This window comes from Rutilus rutilus, assembly GCF_951802725.1.
Source record: "Rutilus rutilus genome assembly, chromosome: 19".
Classification (NCBI taxonomy): domain Eukaryota; kingdom Metazoa; phylum Chordata; class Actinopteri; order Cypriniformes; family Leuciscidae; genus Rutilus; species Rutilus rutilus.
This window is the reverse complement of record NC_140232.1, coordinates 30,604,018-30,619,086: the sequence shown is the minus strand read 5'-3', so window position 1 is coordinate 30,619,086 and position 15,069 is coordinate 30,604,018. Positions and strand designations below refer to the sequence as shown.

General features: G+C 36.6%; 2 protein-coding genes across 2 annotated transcripts in view; one reads left to right on the top strand and one right to left on the bottom strand.

The window, feature by feature from the left end:
* Window positions 1-14,644, top strand: part of srpk3 (SRSF protein kinase 3) — a 28,980-nt gene extending 14,336 nt beyond the window's left edge. The window contains exons 10-16 of the mRNA XM_084390490.1: window positions 2,051-2,249; window positions 8,139-8,363; window positions 10,059-10,156; window positions 10,238-10,345; window positions 11,759-11,828; window positions 12,844-12,936; window positions 14,019-14,644. Coding sequence (XP_084246616.1) covers window positions 2,051-2,249; window positions 8,139-8,363; window positions 10,059-10,156; window positions 10,238-10,345; window positions 11,759-11,828; window positions 12,844-12,936; window positions 14,019-14,203 — 978 coding nt within the window. The 3' untranslated portion in view covers window positions 14,204-14,644. The remainder of the gene's footprint in view (window positions 1-2,050; window positions 2,250-8,138; window positions 8,364-10,058; window positions 10,157-10,237; window positions 10,346-11,758; window positions 11,829-12,843; window positions 12,937-14,018) is intronic.
* Window positions 14,645-14,743: 99 nt separating this feature from the next.
* tsr2 (TSR2 ribosome maturation factor) overlaps window positions 14,744-15,069 on the bottom strand; it is a 2,980-nt gene continuing 2,654 nt past the window's right edge. Inside the window, exon 5 of the mRNA XM_084390500.1 lies at window positions 14,744-15,069. This exon is cut by the window's right edge and continues 298 nt beyond it. The gene's annotated coding sequence lies outside the window, so the exon portion shown is untranslated.

The window sequence follows — 15,069 nt, the reverse complement described above, 5'->3', positions numbered from 1 at the left end:
CTGTTGAAACACTGATTGCGATTACATGAGACATTTCCGTAAGTATTGGTTCTTTCAACATACCTTCTGATGTTCATTCATGTTTATTTTGCACTGTAACTTGTAGTAAAGAGGAAGCGATGATTGGTTCACGTGCGCTCTCGTTTGGCTTGAACTGAGGCTACAGCGATGTCACGCTATTTTAAGAGTGCCAAAATGGTATTTATTGTTTGAATTTCGTAATAAAACGTAGAAAATTTGGCTTTGTTATCAAAAATAACCTGCTCTGTCTTGTCTGTCTGCACGTTGTCCGTGTCGTCTTTGCGCCGCAATGTTTTTTGTATGTGAGAGAGCGTGAGAACAGTGTCTAGTCAGGCTCGCGCTGAATGTCAGAGTCGAGAGAGTTGGCAGCCCTGGTTATATTCGTGGAAGAGATTGACCTGGATATTGAGTTTTATGTTGTATGTTAGTGCCCAGTATGCCAAATCGGCTTTTAATTATTTTATTTCTAGTTTTATCATAAATTTAATAATAATATTAATAATATATCAATGATAGGATAAAATGTAAAAATAAAAAATAATAAAATTAATTATTATTATGCATTTTTATCTTTGTTTTGGTCTGTTTGAAATGTTAGGCTACAGATTTTGTACTTGGATGAATGTTTCTTTAAAAAGTTTAAAAAGAATAATTATCCAAATAGTATTTTGTTTTCTTCATGCCTCAGTGTATTTTTATTATAATTATTATGAATAATAATATTCATAATGATATGATAGAATTATGAAAAACAGGAAAAGGAAATAATAATAATTATTTTTATGCATTTATTATTCATAATGATATGATAGAATTATGAGAAACAAGAAAAGGAAATAATGATTATTTTTATGCATTTATTATTCATTCATTATTATTATGCATTTATTTCTGATTGTTAGACTGCAGATTTCTTACTTGAATGAATGACTTTAAGTATAAAAACACAATGTCTCAACTTAATATTTTAGGTTAGCTAAACTGCTTTATATTTTCTTTATTATGGCATATTTTTGATTTACTTAGTCCTTGTGATTCCATCTGTGCATCACCTTCTTTTAAATCTTTTCACCTGTAAATGTTTTGAGATGCCGTAACAATGGCTAATTAATATCATAATTGATTTAAAAGGTTTATAACTTAAGAACGATTGTATCCTCTGTTTTCTTCAGACAGACATATCCACATCAGACATATTGCATGCACCTCACTGACCCCTTTAGATTACATTGACCCAATTCATTTGATTATACAGTAACCAGAGTGTAAGGTCTGATATACAGTTGAGTACATCTGATAAATATATATAACTGCACCAACAGCAGGAAGTGTGATTTATAAGTGGCAGCGGTAGTTTTACAGACAGCGCCAGACACGGAGGTTCATCAGGTCAGTTCAGTTAGACCGGGCTTAGTAGAGCAGACGTGTCACAGCTCAACCAGACAACAGACATGGCAACAGTCCTGCCATCCCAAAATAGTCCCAGAGCTGGAAATGGCGCAGTCGTGTCAGATATCCCCCGTTGCGGAATTCACTTTATGCTGCGTCAGCGTAAGCTAAGAGTGCATGCGAAATTGAGTGAACCCTGGACATCATGTTGTGAAAATTACGAATAATGCAGAAGGTTTGGCTTCTGTAACTAAGTAAAATAACCCGTCTGCATTCCATTGCTGGCACCTGTGCCTAATGTTGGCGACCCATGAAGCGACTTATTTCAAGGACAATCCCCCTGGAGTAACTTGAGTTTAAGTATTTAGGTCAAGGACACTTTTTTTGACGATTTTGAACCAGCAACCTTCTGGTTATCACATCCTGATCGTATGAGAACATATTAATCAAAATAAGTGTGTGAGGTTAGTTTGTTCTTGCAAACATAACAAACATAATTGCACAGGTTGATCAGCTAACATCAGATATCATGCTTGTTTTAGAAGGTATTTTTTTATTTAGTTTCATGCTTTTTTTAATTATTATTCAGCACTTTAAAACACTTTTTTTTTTTTGCCTATGTGTGTTTGTCTGTGTCTAGACGGGTAAATTATCAAAGAATAAGAAGAAGAAGTTGAAGAGGAAAGCCAAGCGGCAGCAGCGTCTGTTGGACGAGAGGCTTTTGGACCTGCAGAGGATGGAGGATCTGGATGGGGTTTTGCCACAGGAGGCTTCTGGAAACACACGAGCGCTCTGGAGGCTCAGTGAGGACGGAGAGGACGATGACAGACACGCACAAAGTGAGATACATTTATGTGTGTATTTAGCATGAACAAATGGAGAATTTAACTTTAGTGATGTTTGCTCTGCGAATGAATTATCCTTTTGAACCATTACGTTTTAATGATTCTTTTAAACATCTTCAATCATGTGAATCAGCAATTTTTGCATGAGGGCTTTTTGAGCTGAGGGACTAAAAATAGTCATTTTTAATATATTATTATTATTATTTCAAAAATGAGACGTAAAATACTTTGTGGGGACGTTCTGTGAATGATTGAAAGATTATGCACAATATGGAGAAAAAGTTTGTGTGGTAAACATTAACAAGATTAATGTGTAAAATTAAATAAATTTATTTTCGACAATTTTTCAAGCCAGAAAATAATGACATCCATTACGCACGTCTCCTGTTGTTCCTGGGTAAAACGAAAAGAAAAAAATCACTCCAATGTTTTAAAGCTAACAACAAATCTTTTACTCAAGTGACAAATCGTGTTTGCATTTCTGTTAACAGTGTTATCCAGCATTAATGGCCATCAAATGGAAATCTAATTAATGCACTGACTTAATGAACCGTTTGCCAATGCAAGATGACATCTACATCAAGATGATTTTTTTTATTTGACTCAGCTTCTCCTTTTTTACATAAATCACATGCACATATAATCTGTCCTCAGGTTGTTCATTTATCTCCAGTAAAATATCAATTGGAAAAATAGGACTTGAAAAGTAGGTTAAATCAAAATGTACATGTTGCTTGTTCAGAAACTATTTAGTTAGGAAGTTATAGTTAATTTTAGTGATTTGCTCTGCAAAAATAAAATATTAATTAGAGATGTTTTTTATTAGTACAATCTCTATATCTCAATAAAATATTTTTTCAAATCCTTATCCAGTAGTCACCAATTATAATGCATGGAATTTCTCATTGGTTCAGATTTTCTAAACTTGATGTTTGGGATGAGGGTAAAATATAACCATGCTTGCAGACATTTTGCACTTTACAGCTCATTGTTTTTGTTCTTAAGGTTACTGAAGAGGTGAATGATCCTCTGGTAAAGTTTTATTCTGTTGCATCTGACTGTTTTTGAACACAAGAACATGTCCTGCGTCAAACTATATTTAAAACATGGACCCTTTTTAAATTAAAGCATCTTCTAGATTAAAACATTATGAAGTGACTTTCTAGCAGCAGCTCCCTGATTAAACTACTTAGAGGTGGAAGATATGGCCTCTCGTGCCCGCGAAGGTCAGACTGAGCATTGTTAAATGGGATGGTCTAGCCTGTGGAGGATTGGTCCCAGCATTTTCCCTCTCTCAAAAATAATTTAATCATCACTGGAGCACAAAGATCCTTGGGAGAGGCTGAAAAAGAAGGACTCATTTGTTGGCCGCATTCAAAGGAGCCTTTTTGTCGCACCGCTGTGAAGCATTCGGCCTTCGAAGGATGGCCTCTGACTTAAACTCTGAAGCTTGAAAAAAATCTGAGTCTGTGCCAATTGTAAGCCCGTCTAAATCGTTCCAGTGGCGGCATCTGATAGAACGGGTGAAGGTCTCTGCGCGTCAGGGTTTCCGTTGTCCGGTAATTACCGGGCATTGGCCGGAAAAAAAATGAAATGTCCGACAAAATTAAATCTCTCCGGTCAAATTGTCCGATTAAAATTGCCTAATAATCCCGCCCCCCTAACACAATCTGAATTTGAGAATAAGCCTAAAATGTATAAAGCAAAAATACACCAATCTTTGGCTATGTTATCAAGGAACAGGCTCTACCGTTTGAAAGTTATTAAACATTATTACATGGCTTGGTTGAATTCCAATGTGGAATGCGGTCTGTTATTTCTTGATAGCAGACCGCTGCGAAGCACTAACGGCGCCAGGATTTTGATTGTAGGTGGGCCTCCAGAAAACTGGATGGGATGTCAGTTAAAATAAGCCAAAAATGGGTTCCCCTTCATCTCCGTTTCAGCGCTTTTCTGGGCACTGAGGACCTGAATTTAATGCATAAAAAAAAAAAAAAAAAACTTAAACAGGATGTTTTTTGTTGATTTTTTTAATACAATTTCATTTAATTTATTGTTTAATAAAATTATAGGCCTATTATTTTTTGTTTATTAACAGCAACAACAGCTGTAAAGATTAAGTTGACGATCGCCATCTCCTTATCACGTCATCATGGATTACATAATCAGAGAGTAGCCTATTTCTTTTCGGTTTAAATTGTTAAAAAGACATTTCAAGCTTTCTTAAGATATATTTCATGTCTGTGAGGCCTACACTGAGTTTCGTTAAATTAGGATGAGATGCGCTCCCGTTCACGAGCAATGCAAGTGACCGCGCGGGCGCCTGCATGATTAGGCCTATCGTCTGCTATATTTGCTGCTTATTTATTAAATACAGGCAATTAGTTGATAAAAAAATTATTAAAATTAAGATACAATTTATACAAAACGAAATTCACTTCAAAAAAGTCTTTCTACAAAACCAAACTTAATTAAGTGGTCAAAATCATGTCTGACCCGCTCCATGTCTCTCGATATTGCGCATCCTATCCTACTCGTGCGGTTCACTTTTCATAATCAACACTCTCTATTTGTACAAATTGCTGCACATTCTTTTTATTCAGAATTTTGCACACATAAGTTGAAATGCATTTGTTTGTGCAAATTAATGAATAATGAAACAAGGACGAACCATATAAACTGCGTTGTTTGTTTAGAATGAAATGGATCGCAAATAGATCCGAATGAAGAAACGTACAAAACCATAGTAGAAAATGGGTCTCGAGTGTTCCTGCAGAGAGGGGGTTCTCGCTGCAGAATCGGATCAAGACGAAGCAGCGAAGTGGCCTAACAAGGTTACGCGGCTTATGCGCATTGCAAGTTGTGGAGAGACACTGGGAAGTTCGCTTGAGTAAAAACAATAGGCTTCAGATATTTTATGTGGGGAAGGGGGATTGGTTTGTTAAACTATGAATGTGAAACCATAGTAAAAACAATTGGCGTTGATTGACGCCAATCGGACGTTCATGTTTTTTTTCCGTTTTTTAATTTGAAAGTTAGGCTAATAAACATGTTGCATTCAGCCTGATTATGTAATTTTTTAAGTTACATAGCCTTCCTCCAGTTTTCCTCAACTTGACTAATTAAGAGGCGATATTTGACCGTCATATCATCAAAATGTCCGGAAAACGAAACCTCTGCCGGTCACTTTGACCGGCACCATTTTTTTCTAGCAGAAACTCTGCTGCGCGTTACTGTCTTTCCGCATGGCAAAGTAATTTAATTCCATTTAAGCTTTTATCTGACTCAGTTTTATAAAGACCTCGAATTTAGGTTAGAATGCCAATTGGTTAATGGTCATTTATATAATAGTTTAGTAGCACATTTGATTATTCTTTTTAACTCTTTACTTATATTTTACCCATTCATATTAGGAAGCTATATGTCACTTTGAGGTCCTCACGCCTTTAACGCGGGTCTCACGATCACAAGCTCGCCAGCTTTGGTCACTAAACAGAGGTAATTGGCTATATACCTGAGATGGTCGCATTCACGTTTACACAATCAAAGATACTTTGGTATAGCCCCCGTGGTTTTGCATACACTTTAATTTAAAGTAACGTTTACTTCAGTGGAGGTATGGCCACTATTACAGATATAAGCAGACCAACATTACTTCTCTTACAATAGCTTTGGATTGGCCATGCCGTGGTTTCCCACGTACACTTAATTTAAACCAGAGGTAAGACGCACCCAGATTTAGATTGGTCAAGCAGCATTTTTGCTGTTTTAAACGGAAATTCACTTCTTGTCTTTGCAAAACAAGTACACTTGAATTAGTGCCAAATAATAGTCGTCACTAATTACGTACGAATCCGTTTAATCTACTTTGGAAAACAGTCAGTCAGAATAAAATCAAATGTTTACAATTTATTATGTCAGGTAAATGTATCATGCCAATTTCATAATCTGTTCAAAGATAATAAATACAAAAATATCAAATGCTCTGGAATAAAGAGAAAAGATGCGAACAAAATACATGATGCTGAGTGTCTTGCCCACACTCTGCATCACGGGCTAATTTGAGCTTCAAATCGCCCTGAGCCTCTTGTTACATTTCTTTATATAGAAAGAAACTTCTTTCACACAGAAACATTTGCTAACAGTGGGAATTTGCATTCAGAGTTTACACCTTTTGGGAGCAGGATGCCATTTGCCTGGAAGACACACCCTCCCCTGTGTGCAAGTTATCTCTAAACTCTTAAGAACTTTAATACCTTTTGGTTTACTTCTTTGGGAATGAGATATTTGTACCAGTCGCACTGAGACATTTCAAATGATACCAAACATGTATAATACTGCATGATGATTATTCACATTAAACCATATAGATTTTTGGGTGAATATCTGGTGATCTCAGCGTGAGGGAGAGACAACATGGGAGAGGTGATTGACTCGGGGATGCTATGAGAGTCAAATGTTCATTTCGAGAAAGGTCCTTTGTCTTGTCGGGGAGTGGTCGTTCCTCAACCAGACTGCTTGGCATTTTCTAATTTCTCAATTCTTAAACAATCATACAACACCGCGATTTTTAGTGAAATCTGTCCAATACGACTGCCCAAAATCTGCAGATTGGTTCTGACTTTCGCATCTAGCATCGACTGTAAATTGGGACAAAAATCTGGTAAAAGTGGTGTAGTGTATTCCAGCCTTTAGTTACATTTGAACACTCAGGCATGTGGCTATATCTGCTACACAAAATAACAAATACAAAATAGCTAGATCTAAATCCACAGGATCGTTTATATATCATCGTTGTATTATCGCCCAACCCTAAAACTGCTCTGTTAAAGCAATTATAGACATGGCTTCCTGTAAAGCTGCTTTGAAAAAAGAGTCCAATTCTCACTATTAACTAACTATTGTATTAACTATGACTTTTTCCTCAATAAGCTACTAATCACTGCTTATTAATAGTTAGTAAGCTAGTTGTTAAGTTTAGATGTCGGGTAGGATTAAGAATGTAGAAAATGGTCATGCAGAATAAGGCATTAAAGTGTAAATTGCAGGTTACATTTTTCACGAAGATAATGCAATGTGCTTATTAAACATAAAGATAAGAACCACCCACCATTGTTTTGTATGTTTTTTATACCAAAATGCTGAATATAATAGGAAAAGTTGGTACTTTTTACAGTGGTTTTAAGCACTCCCCCTCCCTTCCACTAGGCTGGGCGTGACGTCATAAGAGGGACCCCAAGCCTAGAGTTACCGTTAGTCTAACGGCAAGTAGGCTAGCAGTTATATTGGAGACCTAGCTAGCAAAAATGGTTAACTATTGTGTTTGTGCGGGATGTACAAATACATTAAAATTCACCTCCACGGCGTTCAGAGTTCGGTTGCTCGTTGTAAGTAAATAATGTCTTCAGTCGTTGTCCCTCCTTGCTATTCTACATGACGGCAAGATTTTGAAAAGACTTTGGCTTGTTCCCTAATGTTATCAGTCTCCCAGTCGTTCTCCATAGTCAAGCCACAAACAGTAGGAATCTAGCAGAGTATGGGTTACTACTCCCTCTTATGACGTCATCACCCAGTTACTGTAAAAAACATGCTACCTTTGAAGAAACCCCAATAAATGTTATTTTAACGCATTTTAAGACAAAAATGTTTAAATATATACATATTGAGCACTTTAATTTACACATTAATTGGTTGTGGTGGTTAACCTGCAATTTACACTTTAATATGTTCTTTATAAGTACTAATAAACAGCCAATATCCTAGTAATATGCACGCTAATAAGCAACTAGTGAGAATTGGACCCTAAATTAACGTGTCACAGAAAAAATGTGTATTGTATATTTGACTTGACTTGACACCTTTTCCTCTTGATGTGTCTCACAGTGAACGGTAACGGGCACTCCTTCGTAGGAGCTCTGACTAAACACAGTCCTGAATCGGGCTCGTCGTGGCTGGAGGAGGGTTGTAACGGCTTCGGACCCCTGCGCTTCTCCAGCCCTGGATCGGGCCTGTCCGGGATGTCCAGCTCCATCCTGTCAGCTACCTCTGAGTCGGCTCTGTCCACACTGTCCGGATACTCCACTGAGCGCTCGCTGCTCTCTCCCAACTGTACGTACTCTGCTTTGAGCTCATGGAAAAATACCAATAAAGCACAACAGTTCCTTTTCTCTATAGGAAAATTGATTTTAAACAATAACGTATAAGCCTTTAATGATAGCTCTACTGTGTACTGCTGTTTGCTTCTGTTAAAGCTGTAAGAAAAAGTTATGAGGACGGTGAAGATCTCGATGAAGAAGTTTATTGCAGCGTAGCAGTGACAAAGTACATTAAGCACCTTGGGTTTGATTCCAGACATCCTAAACTCAGACCTTTTATACAGATAAAATGTACAACCCACAATGTAAATAAAGTTACTCTTGTCTTGTTGTAACAGCCGTGGTCTGTATGTTAATGAAGTTGAGACACCCCATTGTCTGAGATGGTTCTCAGAGTCCCTCACCTGCTCCCATTCTACAATTGATGATCATTTCCTCAGCATGTGATCACCCTATGTGGTGCAGAAATAACAAAACTGTCGACTTTGTTCTTTTCTATGATAATTAAGCCATTTTGGGAAATTAGCTTATCATTGGAGTGGAATCTGGGTTAAGGCAGTCTGTCATTTCTTACAAAGTCATCAGATCACATTATTTCAGGTTATTTTTTCAAATAATTGTGTTTAACAGTGGAATTTGTGGTGGAAAAACTACATTACCCATAATGCTGTACAGAAAATTCCACCAATCAGAGTTGCGACAAGCAAAACGTGCCAAAAGACCTCGTAAGCTCCACCCACTCCCATGAAGCAAATGATGAAATCGAGTCGGTCTCGCTATGCTGTCAAAATACTTAAATATCTGCGGACCTATGTAAAACCTACTGAATGAATCCGCGTTTTGATTGAATCAATCGGGTGAATCAACGATTCAATGGCCCATTCATACACAGAGGCATTTACCTAATTCCTGAATGAATCAGCTGTTGTCTAGATTTCTTTTTTTAAATCAAATACTTCTATACATATTTTTCACATAGGAATTTCTCATTCTTAATTTGAGTTAAAAGCCATGAAACTCACCCACCAGATATGAGGTGAAAATCACAACAATTACGAACTTTGATTTGAAGCAAAAATACGACTAAAGGTACGAGACCGTGAACTTGGCTTTAATGAGGGATAGAATTACAATCCCATTAAGCATTGCAAAAATATATAAAACATTTGATTTAAAGAGGTTTATTATGTACATAGAAACAATATGTTTTTATGGTCATTTCAAAATATGCATATTATGCACACAAATATTTAAGTCGTTTGAGAGCGTAGGGACACTGACTACATCATTCGCAGTGCTTCTTGGGAGTGGACGGGCGCTAAAGTGTTCTTTTGGTGCTGTTTGCTTGTGTACATTCTCTGATTGGTGGAGATTTCTTTGCAAAATGTTGGGTAGTGTAATTTTTCATCAGGATTCCTACTGTTGGACATGATTATTTAAAAATGAAGTTGAATTAATGCGACTGATGGTTTAACCAAAAGCATATAGCATCGATTAACAACCTTGTAGCTCACAGTAGGTCTGTCTTTAAAGGCTTAAGTTATCGTATCAACTCCCCTATGAAGAAAGCGAATGGGATTTTTACTTCTGGAACCCTCTGAAGGCCTTTGGTCTTTAATTAAACATCAGATATCTTCTGTTTGGCTGTTATTATGTTGCTGGAGTTTTCACATCAGTGATAAAATGGTCTGGGTTTTTTTTCCACCAGCATACTCCGCTGCTGATTTCTTAGTGAATCCTCTGGATCCTCAGAACGCAGATAAAATACACATCAAGATTGCAGACCTAGGCAATGCATGCTGGGTGGTGAGTACTATTGATTCCATTCAAACAGTGGATCACGTCAGGTTCTGGTGATGTTTACTGATGTCCTCTCCTCCATATCAGCACAAGCACTTTACCGAGGACATCCAGACGCGTCAGTACCGAGCTCTGGAGGTGCTGATCGGAGCCGAATACGGCCCCCCTGCTGACATATGGAGCACTGCGTGTATGGTACGAACTCATTCAGTGCTATCAGGGTTATTATTGTTCACCAAAACTAAAACCATCAAATAAACCTTTTCATTACTTGAATTAAACATTAACTGAAGCAATCCAACATCAAATTAACAAAAGAAATGTCTCATAAAGATCATCCCCTTCACAATCTTTTCCCACCAATGTCCTCACCAAAGTCCCCTTTATTTATATAGCGCTTTATAAAATACCGATTATTTCAAAGCAGCTTTACAGTGATAAACAGGAAAATAATGATTCAATGATTCAATTCTGCTGTAAAGCAGCTCTAAAAAGACAATAATAAGCAGTCATTATCATTGTCAGTGTTGATTCTTTTTGGTTCAATAACTGTGTAAAGTACATCAATTATGAAATTAGTTCGATTCAGTTATAAAGTATACAGTAGCTCTGCAGAAATCAGTGATGTTATTATCCAGCTAAATAAGCTGAGTTCTCATCTAATAGTTAAATCAGAAAGGACAAAATTATATGTCAGTTATTTTGTTATTAGCTATGTTATAAGCATGTTTTGTATAACACTGATGCTAATCAGCATTGATCCAACATCCACTTCTCTAGTCACACAGAAAACAGTCTGAGAAGTGATGAGTCAGGATAGTTGACTAGTTGTTTTATATTTTAATCTAACGTTATTTTAGAGAATTCATAAATTGACAAATTAACATCTGATAATGATTGGAAATTATGATTGGATAAATGAGGAAACAAACCCTGTAAATTTAGCTATTCTGTTTGTTTTGGATTGTGAGGGATGAAAGATGCCCATTTTCTCCCTATTATAATTTTGTGAATCTGACTGCAGTAGATGTGAAAGATATTAATAAAAATGATGTTATTTCAGCCAGCGCACATACCTGTATTTACATCCTGTTTTCGGTCGAAGTCCACAGTAATCGATTGTCGAGTTCACGCGCGTGATCATAGGTAACTAAACCTATGCGTGTGAACTCGATAATCGATTACTGTGGACTTCGACCGAAAACAGGATGTAAATACAGGTATGTGCGCTGGCTGAAATAACATCATTTTTATTAATATCTTTCACATCTACTGCAGTCAGATTCACCCGTGATCACTCCGAAGGAATCACTCACATGGCTGTGCACTTGTAATGACACATCAAGGATGTTAAGAGGCTAAAAGCAGGTTTAAACATTGCCCCATTGAAGTCAACAGGGTGCAAATTTTAAAAAGAGGATAACACGGTGTAGGCAACACCGATTTTTGTCGTTGTTCTCTGTACTGACAGCACTCCAAACGTACAAAAAAATGAGCTCAATGTTAAAATTGACCGGAGTTCTCCTTTAAGACCAATTAGTCAACTAGTCATTCAGACAACCTGCTGCCCGACGTATGAACATGAGCAGTAACATCGTGTCTCCACAGGCGTTTGAGTTGGCGACTGGAGACTACCTGTTTGAGCCTCACTCAGGAGAGGACTACACTCGAGATGAAGGTCAGTTGTCTTGGTCTTCCTCACAGGTTTTTTTTTTTTTTTTCTAGTTTCAGATTTAACAAGTGGTATTGGCATGATAAAATATGTATTATATTACTTATCAGTAACCGTTGGTCAGTAGTTTTGACCAGTATTTGATTCACGATGCTTCATGGGATGAGTAATAAATTGCCTCTTAAAATAAATTATGCCTAGATTTTTTTTCTGTCTCATTTCCACTTCTTTTACTTTTTTAATGGTGCTGAAAAATTCAGCTTTGCATCACAAAATTGTATTTATTCCTAAAATATGTTCAAATAGAAAACAGTTATTTTAAATTGTAATAATGTTTCACAATATTGCTGTTTTTACTGTAGTTTTTATCAAATAAATGCAGCCTTGATGAGCAGAAGAGACTTCTTTCAAAACTATTAAAAAATCTTATTGACCACAATGTGTATAAAAAAAATGTAAAGAGAGAGAGATAATTGTATAATTCAATTATAAGTGTTATTTAAGTGTAATTTAAATACTATCATAGTTTTATTAATATTTTGAATATTTTCAAGTTTTATTTTAATAAAGTTTTAGTTATTTTGCTTTTGACAATTTGCTTCTTTTTTTTTTTTTTAAGATGTCTATATAGTTTTTATAAATTGTTGTTTTAGTGTTTGTTAGTTATTTTAGTACATCAAGTTAAACTACATGAAAATGAGAAATGCTGCTTTGGCAAGTTTTTGGTGATTTCCATTAACTTTCATTTTATTTCAAGTAAATAAAATGGTTTTCTTTTTAATGGTTTTGCTTTTAGTTAACTATAATAACCGTGAAATAAATATCTATATGTACTATCTATAAAAATATGATCTGTATAATCCCTATGGAGATAATTATTGGAAAAAAAGTCCTCTTAAAAACTGGGCAGTCGAATAGAACCGTTATGCGTTCCTAATATACACACAATAGAGATATTGGTTTGCTTTTTATACATGATAACCAGTCCAAAAATGTGTTTGTGTGATTGATTGTTTTCCAGATCATATAGCTCACGTCATTGAGCTGTTGGGCTCCATTCCTCCTCACTGCGCCCTCTCAGGCAGATACTCCAGAGAATACTTCAACCGGAGAGGTAACTAACACTGTTCTCATCAATGTCCTTCAGAAAATGCTAAATCTGCCTGTTTAAATGACTCCAAATACACCGGAGAATATCAGGGTGAATCTGAAGAACAACATGCCCATGTCACGCCATGCCAAGATTCAGCCATAGACCAATCACAGAACATCCTGAAATGCTGCTCCATTAGCTCAGTGCTTAATCTGAAAGGGTTTTCCTCAGACATGTGATGAACGCTCAGGATATTAATAGCTCAGAACATCCTCGCTGAAGATCAGCCCGTTAGCAAAGTTCTCTCCGCTTGCTTTCTAAACCACGGAGAAATGTGAACGAGAGCCTCTCGTGTGTCAGAACTCCAGCAACTGCTGTTAGAGTGTGGGAATAGTGTGGGATTTGTCTTTCCTTCCACCTGATCATCGCCATCTCTCACTGGACCCGAGATCAAAATGCCTCAAAATGCTTCAGTGACAAGATGTTTGAATTGTCGTGGTCCGTTAGCATCATTTGTTTGGCTTCATCCCAGTGACACTTGATTCTTTTTAGCAGAACGACTCTTTCCGATTCACTCGCTGATTTCATTGATTCTATTGATTCATTGATTCAATTGATTCTCATTCATTTCAATCACCTTTTCAAAGTAACTTGACACTTCAAATAAAGATTGTATCAATTACGTCATTACACCAGTAGGTGGCGACACATGACACTAAAGTGTATTTGTCATTGAATCATTCATTCAAGAGATTTGTTCAAAAACTAATTCATCCAGTAATGAACCCAATAAAGTCTTTATGAATGAGTCATTGAATATTTCATTAACTTTTTTATTTCAAATTAATTCTTTTTTTTTTTTATAGACTGCAGCAATTAACATTTTGTTTAGTTTGATGTCTGTTCAGAAATGTTAAACAAAAATTCTCAATTTATTCCGAATCTTGGAGCTCTACTTAATTCACAACTTTTCTTCACACACTGCTGAACTACTTTTGCACTTCTATAGAAAACAGGCCAGCTTGACATTTGCATGTTGCGTCCTTGAATGTGCATGATAATGCTTTGACCTAGCGTGTGTGTGTGTGCGTGTGTGTGTGTAGGTGAGCTGCGGCACATCTCGAACCTGAAGCCGTGGGGACTGTTTGAGGTGCTGTTAGAGAAGTACGAATGGCCACTGGATCAAGCGGCCCAGTTCAGCGACTTCCTGCTCACCATGCTGGAGTTCATCCCAGAGAAGCGCGCCACAGCTTCAGAGTGTCTACAGCACCCCTGGCTCAACTCATAACGCTCGTCTTTCACTGCGTCCGATCACCTGGTGCACACATCCACCTTTCAGAGTGTAAACTCACTGTTAAGGTCAAACAAACTGGAGATACAGTATCCTGAGCACAGACTTAGCTAGAACCTCAAACCTATGTTTTTTATATCTATTTAAAGAAGCTTTGATCTCTGAACATGACAGAGATATGTCTGTAGTCTCTCGAGTTTTCATTGTACTGTCATTTGATTGTGTAGAAGGGTCACATATTTATGTTAAAATAGTGCCTTGACATGCCATCTGCAAAAACAAAACAAAAAGAAAAGAGAAAAAAAAAGCCCCTCACCTTTTTGTATATGTCTGCGAATATGTGTGAGGAATGCTTGTTTGTGAACATACAGAATATATGTTCAAATACTTGAGATCTTAAACCCTGTGTACTGAAGAATAAAGTATCACGTAAAATCATGGATGTGATAATGGAGTCATTTTTAAATACTTCTACTATAACACTCTAGCATGTTTAAACATTGTATATAATAATCAAACATGAAAAACAATTCGATATTTTCATGATTTTGAAGTATTTTATCTTACATTGATTACAAAAGTTTATCAAAATGTGTATAAGGTGTTTCAAATACTACATAGACGGAAAATCCAGCGCAGTTGCAGTGATACTGCAGTGACAGAAGGGGGCGATAAAGGACCATTGCATGCATTAACCTACAAGTTATAAATAAATAAGGGTATGCAGAGTAAGTCGAAGAGTCGTGGCAATTTATATACATATTTGTATATGCACAAAAGACCAGTACAAATCATACACACATGAAAATCACTGGAAAAACAGTCATAACTAATTTATGAAAGAAACCCCAGAGGTCCAGTGA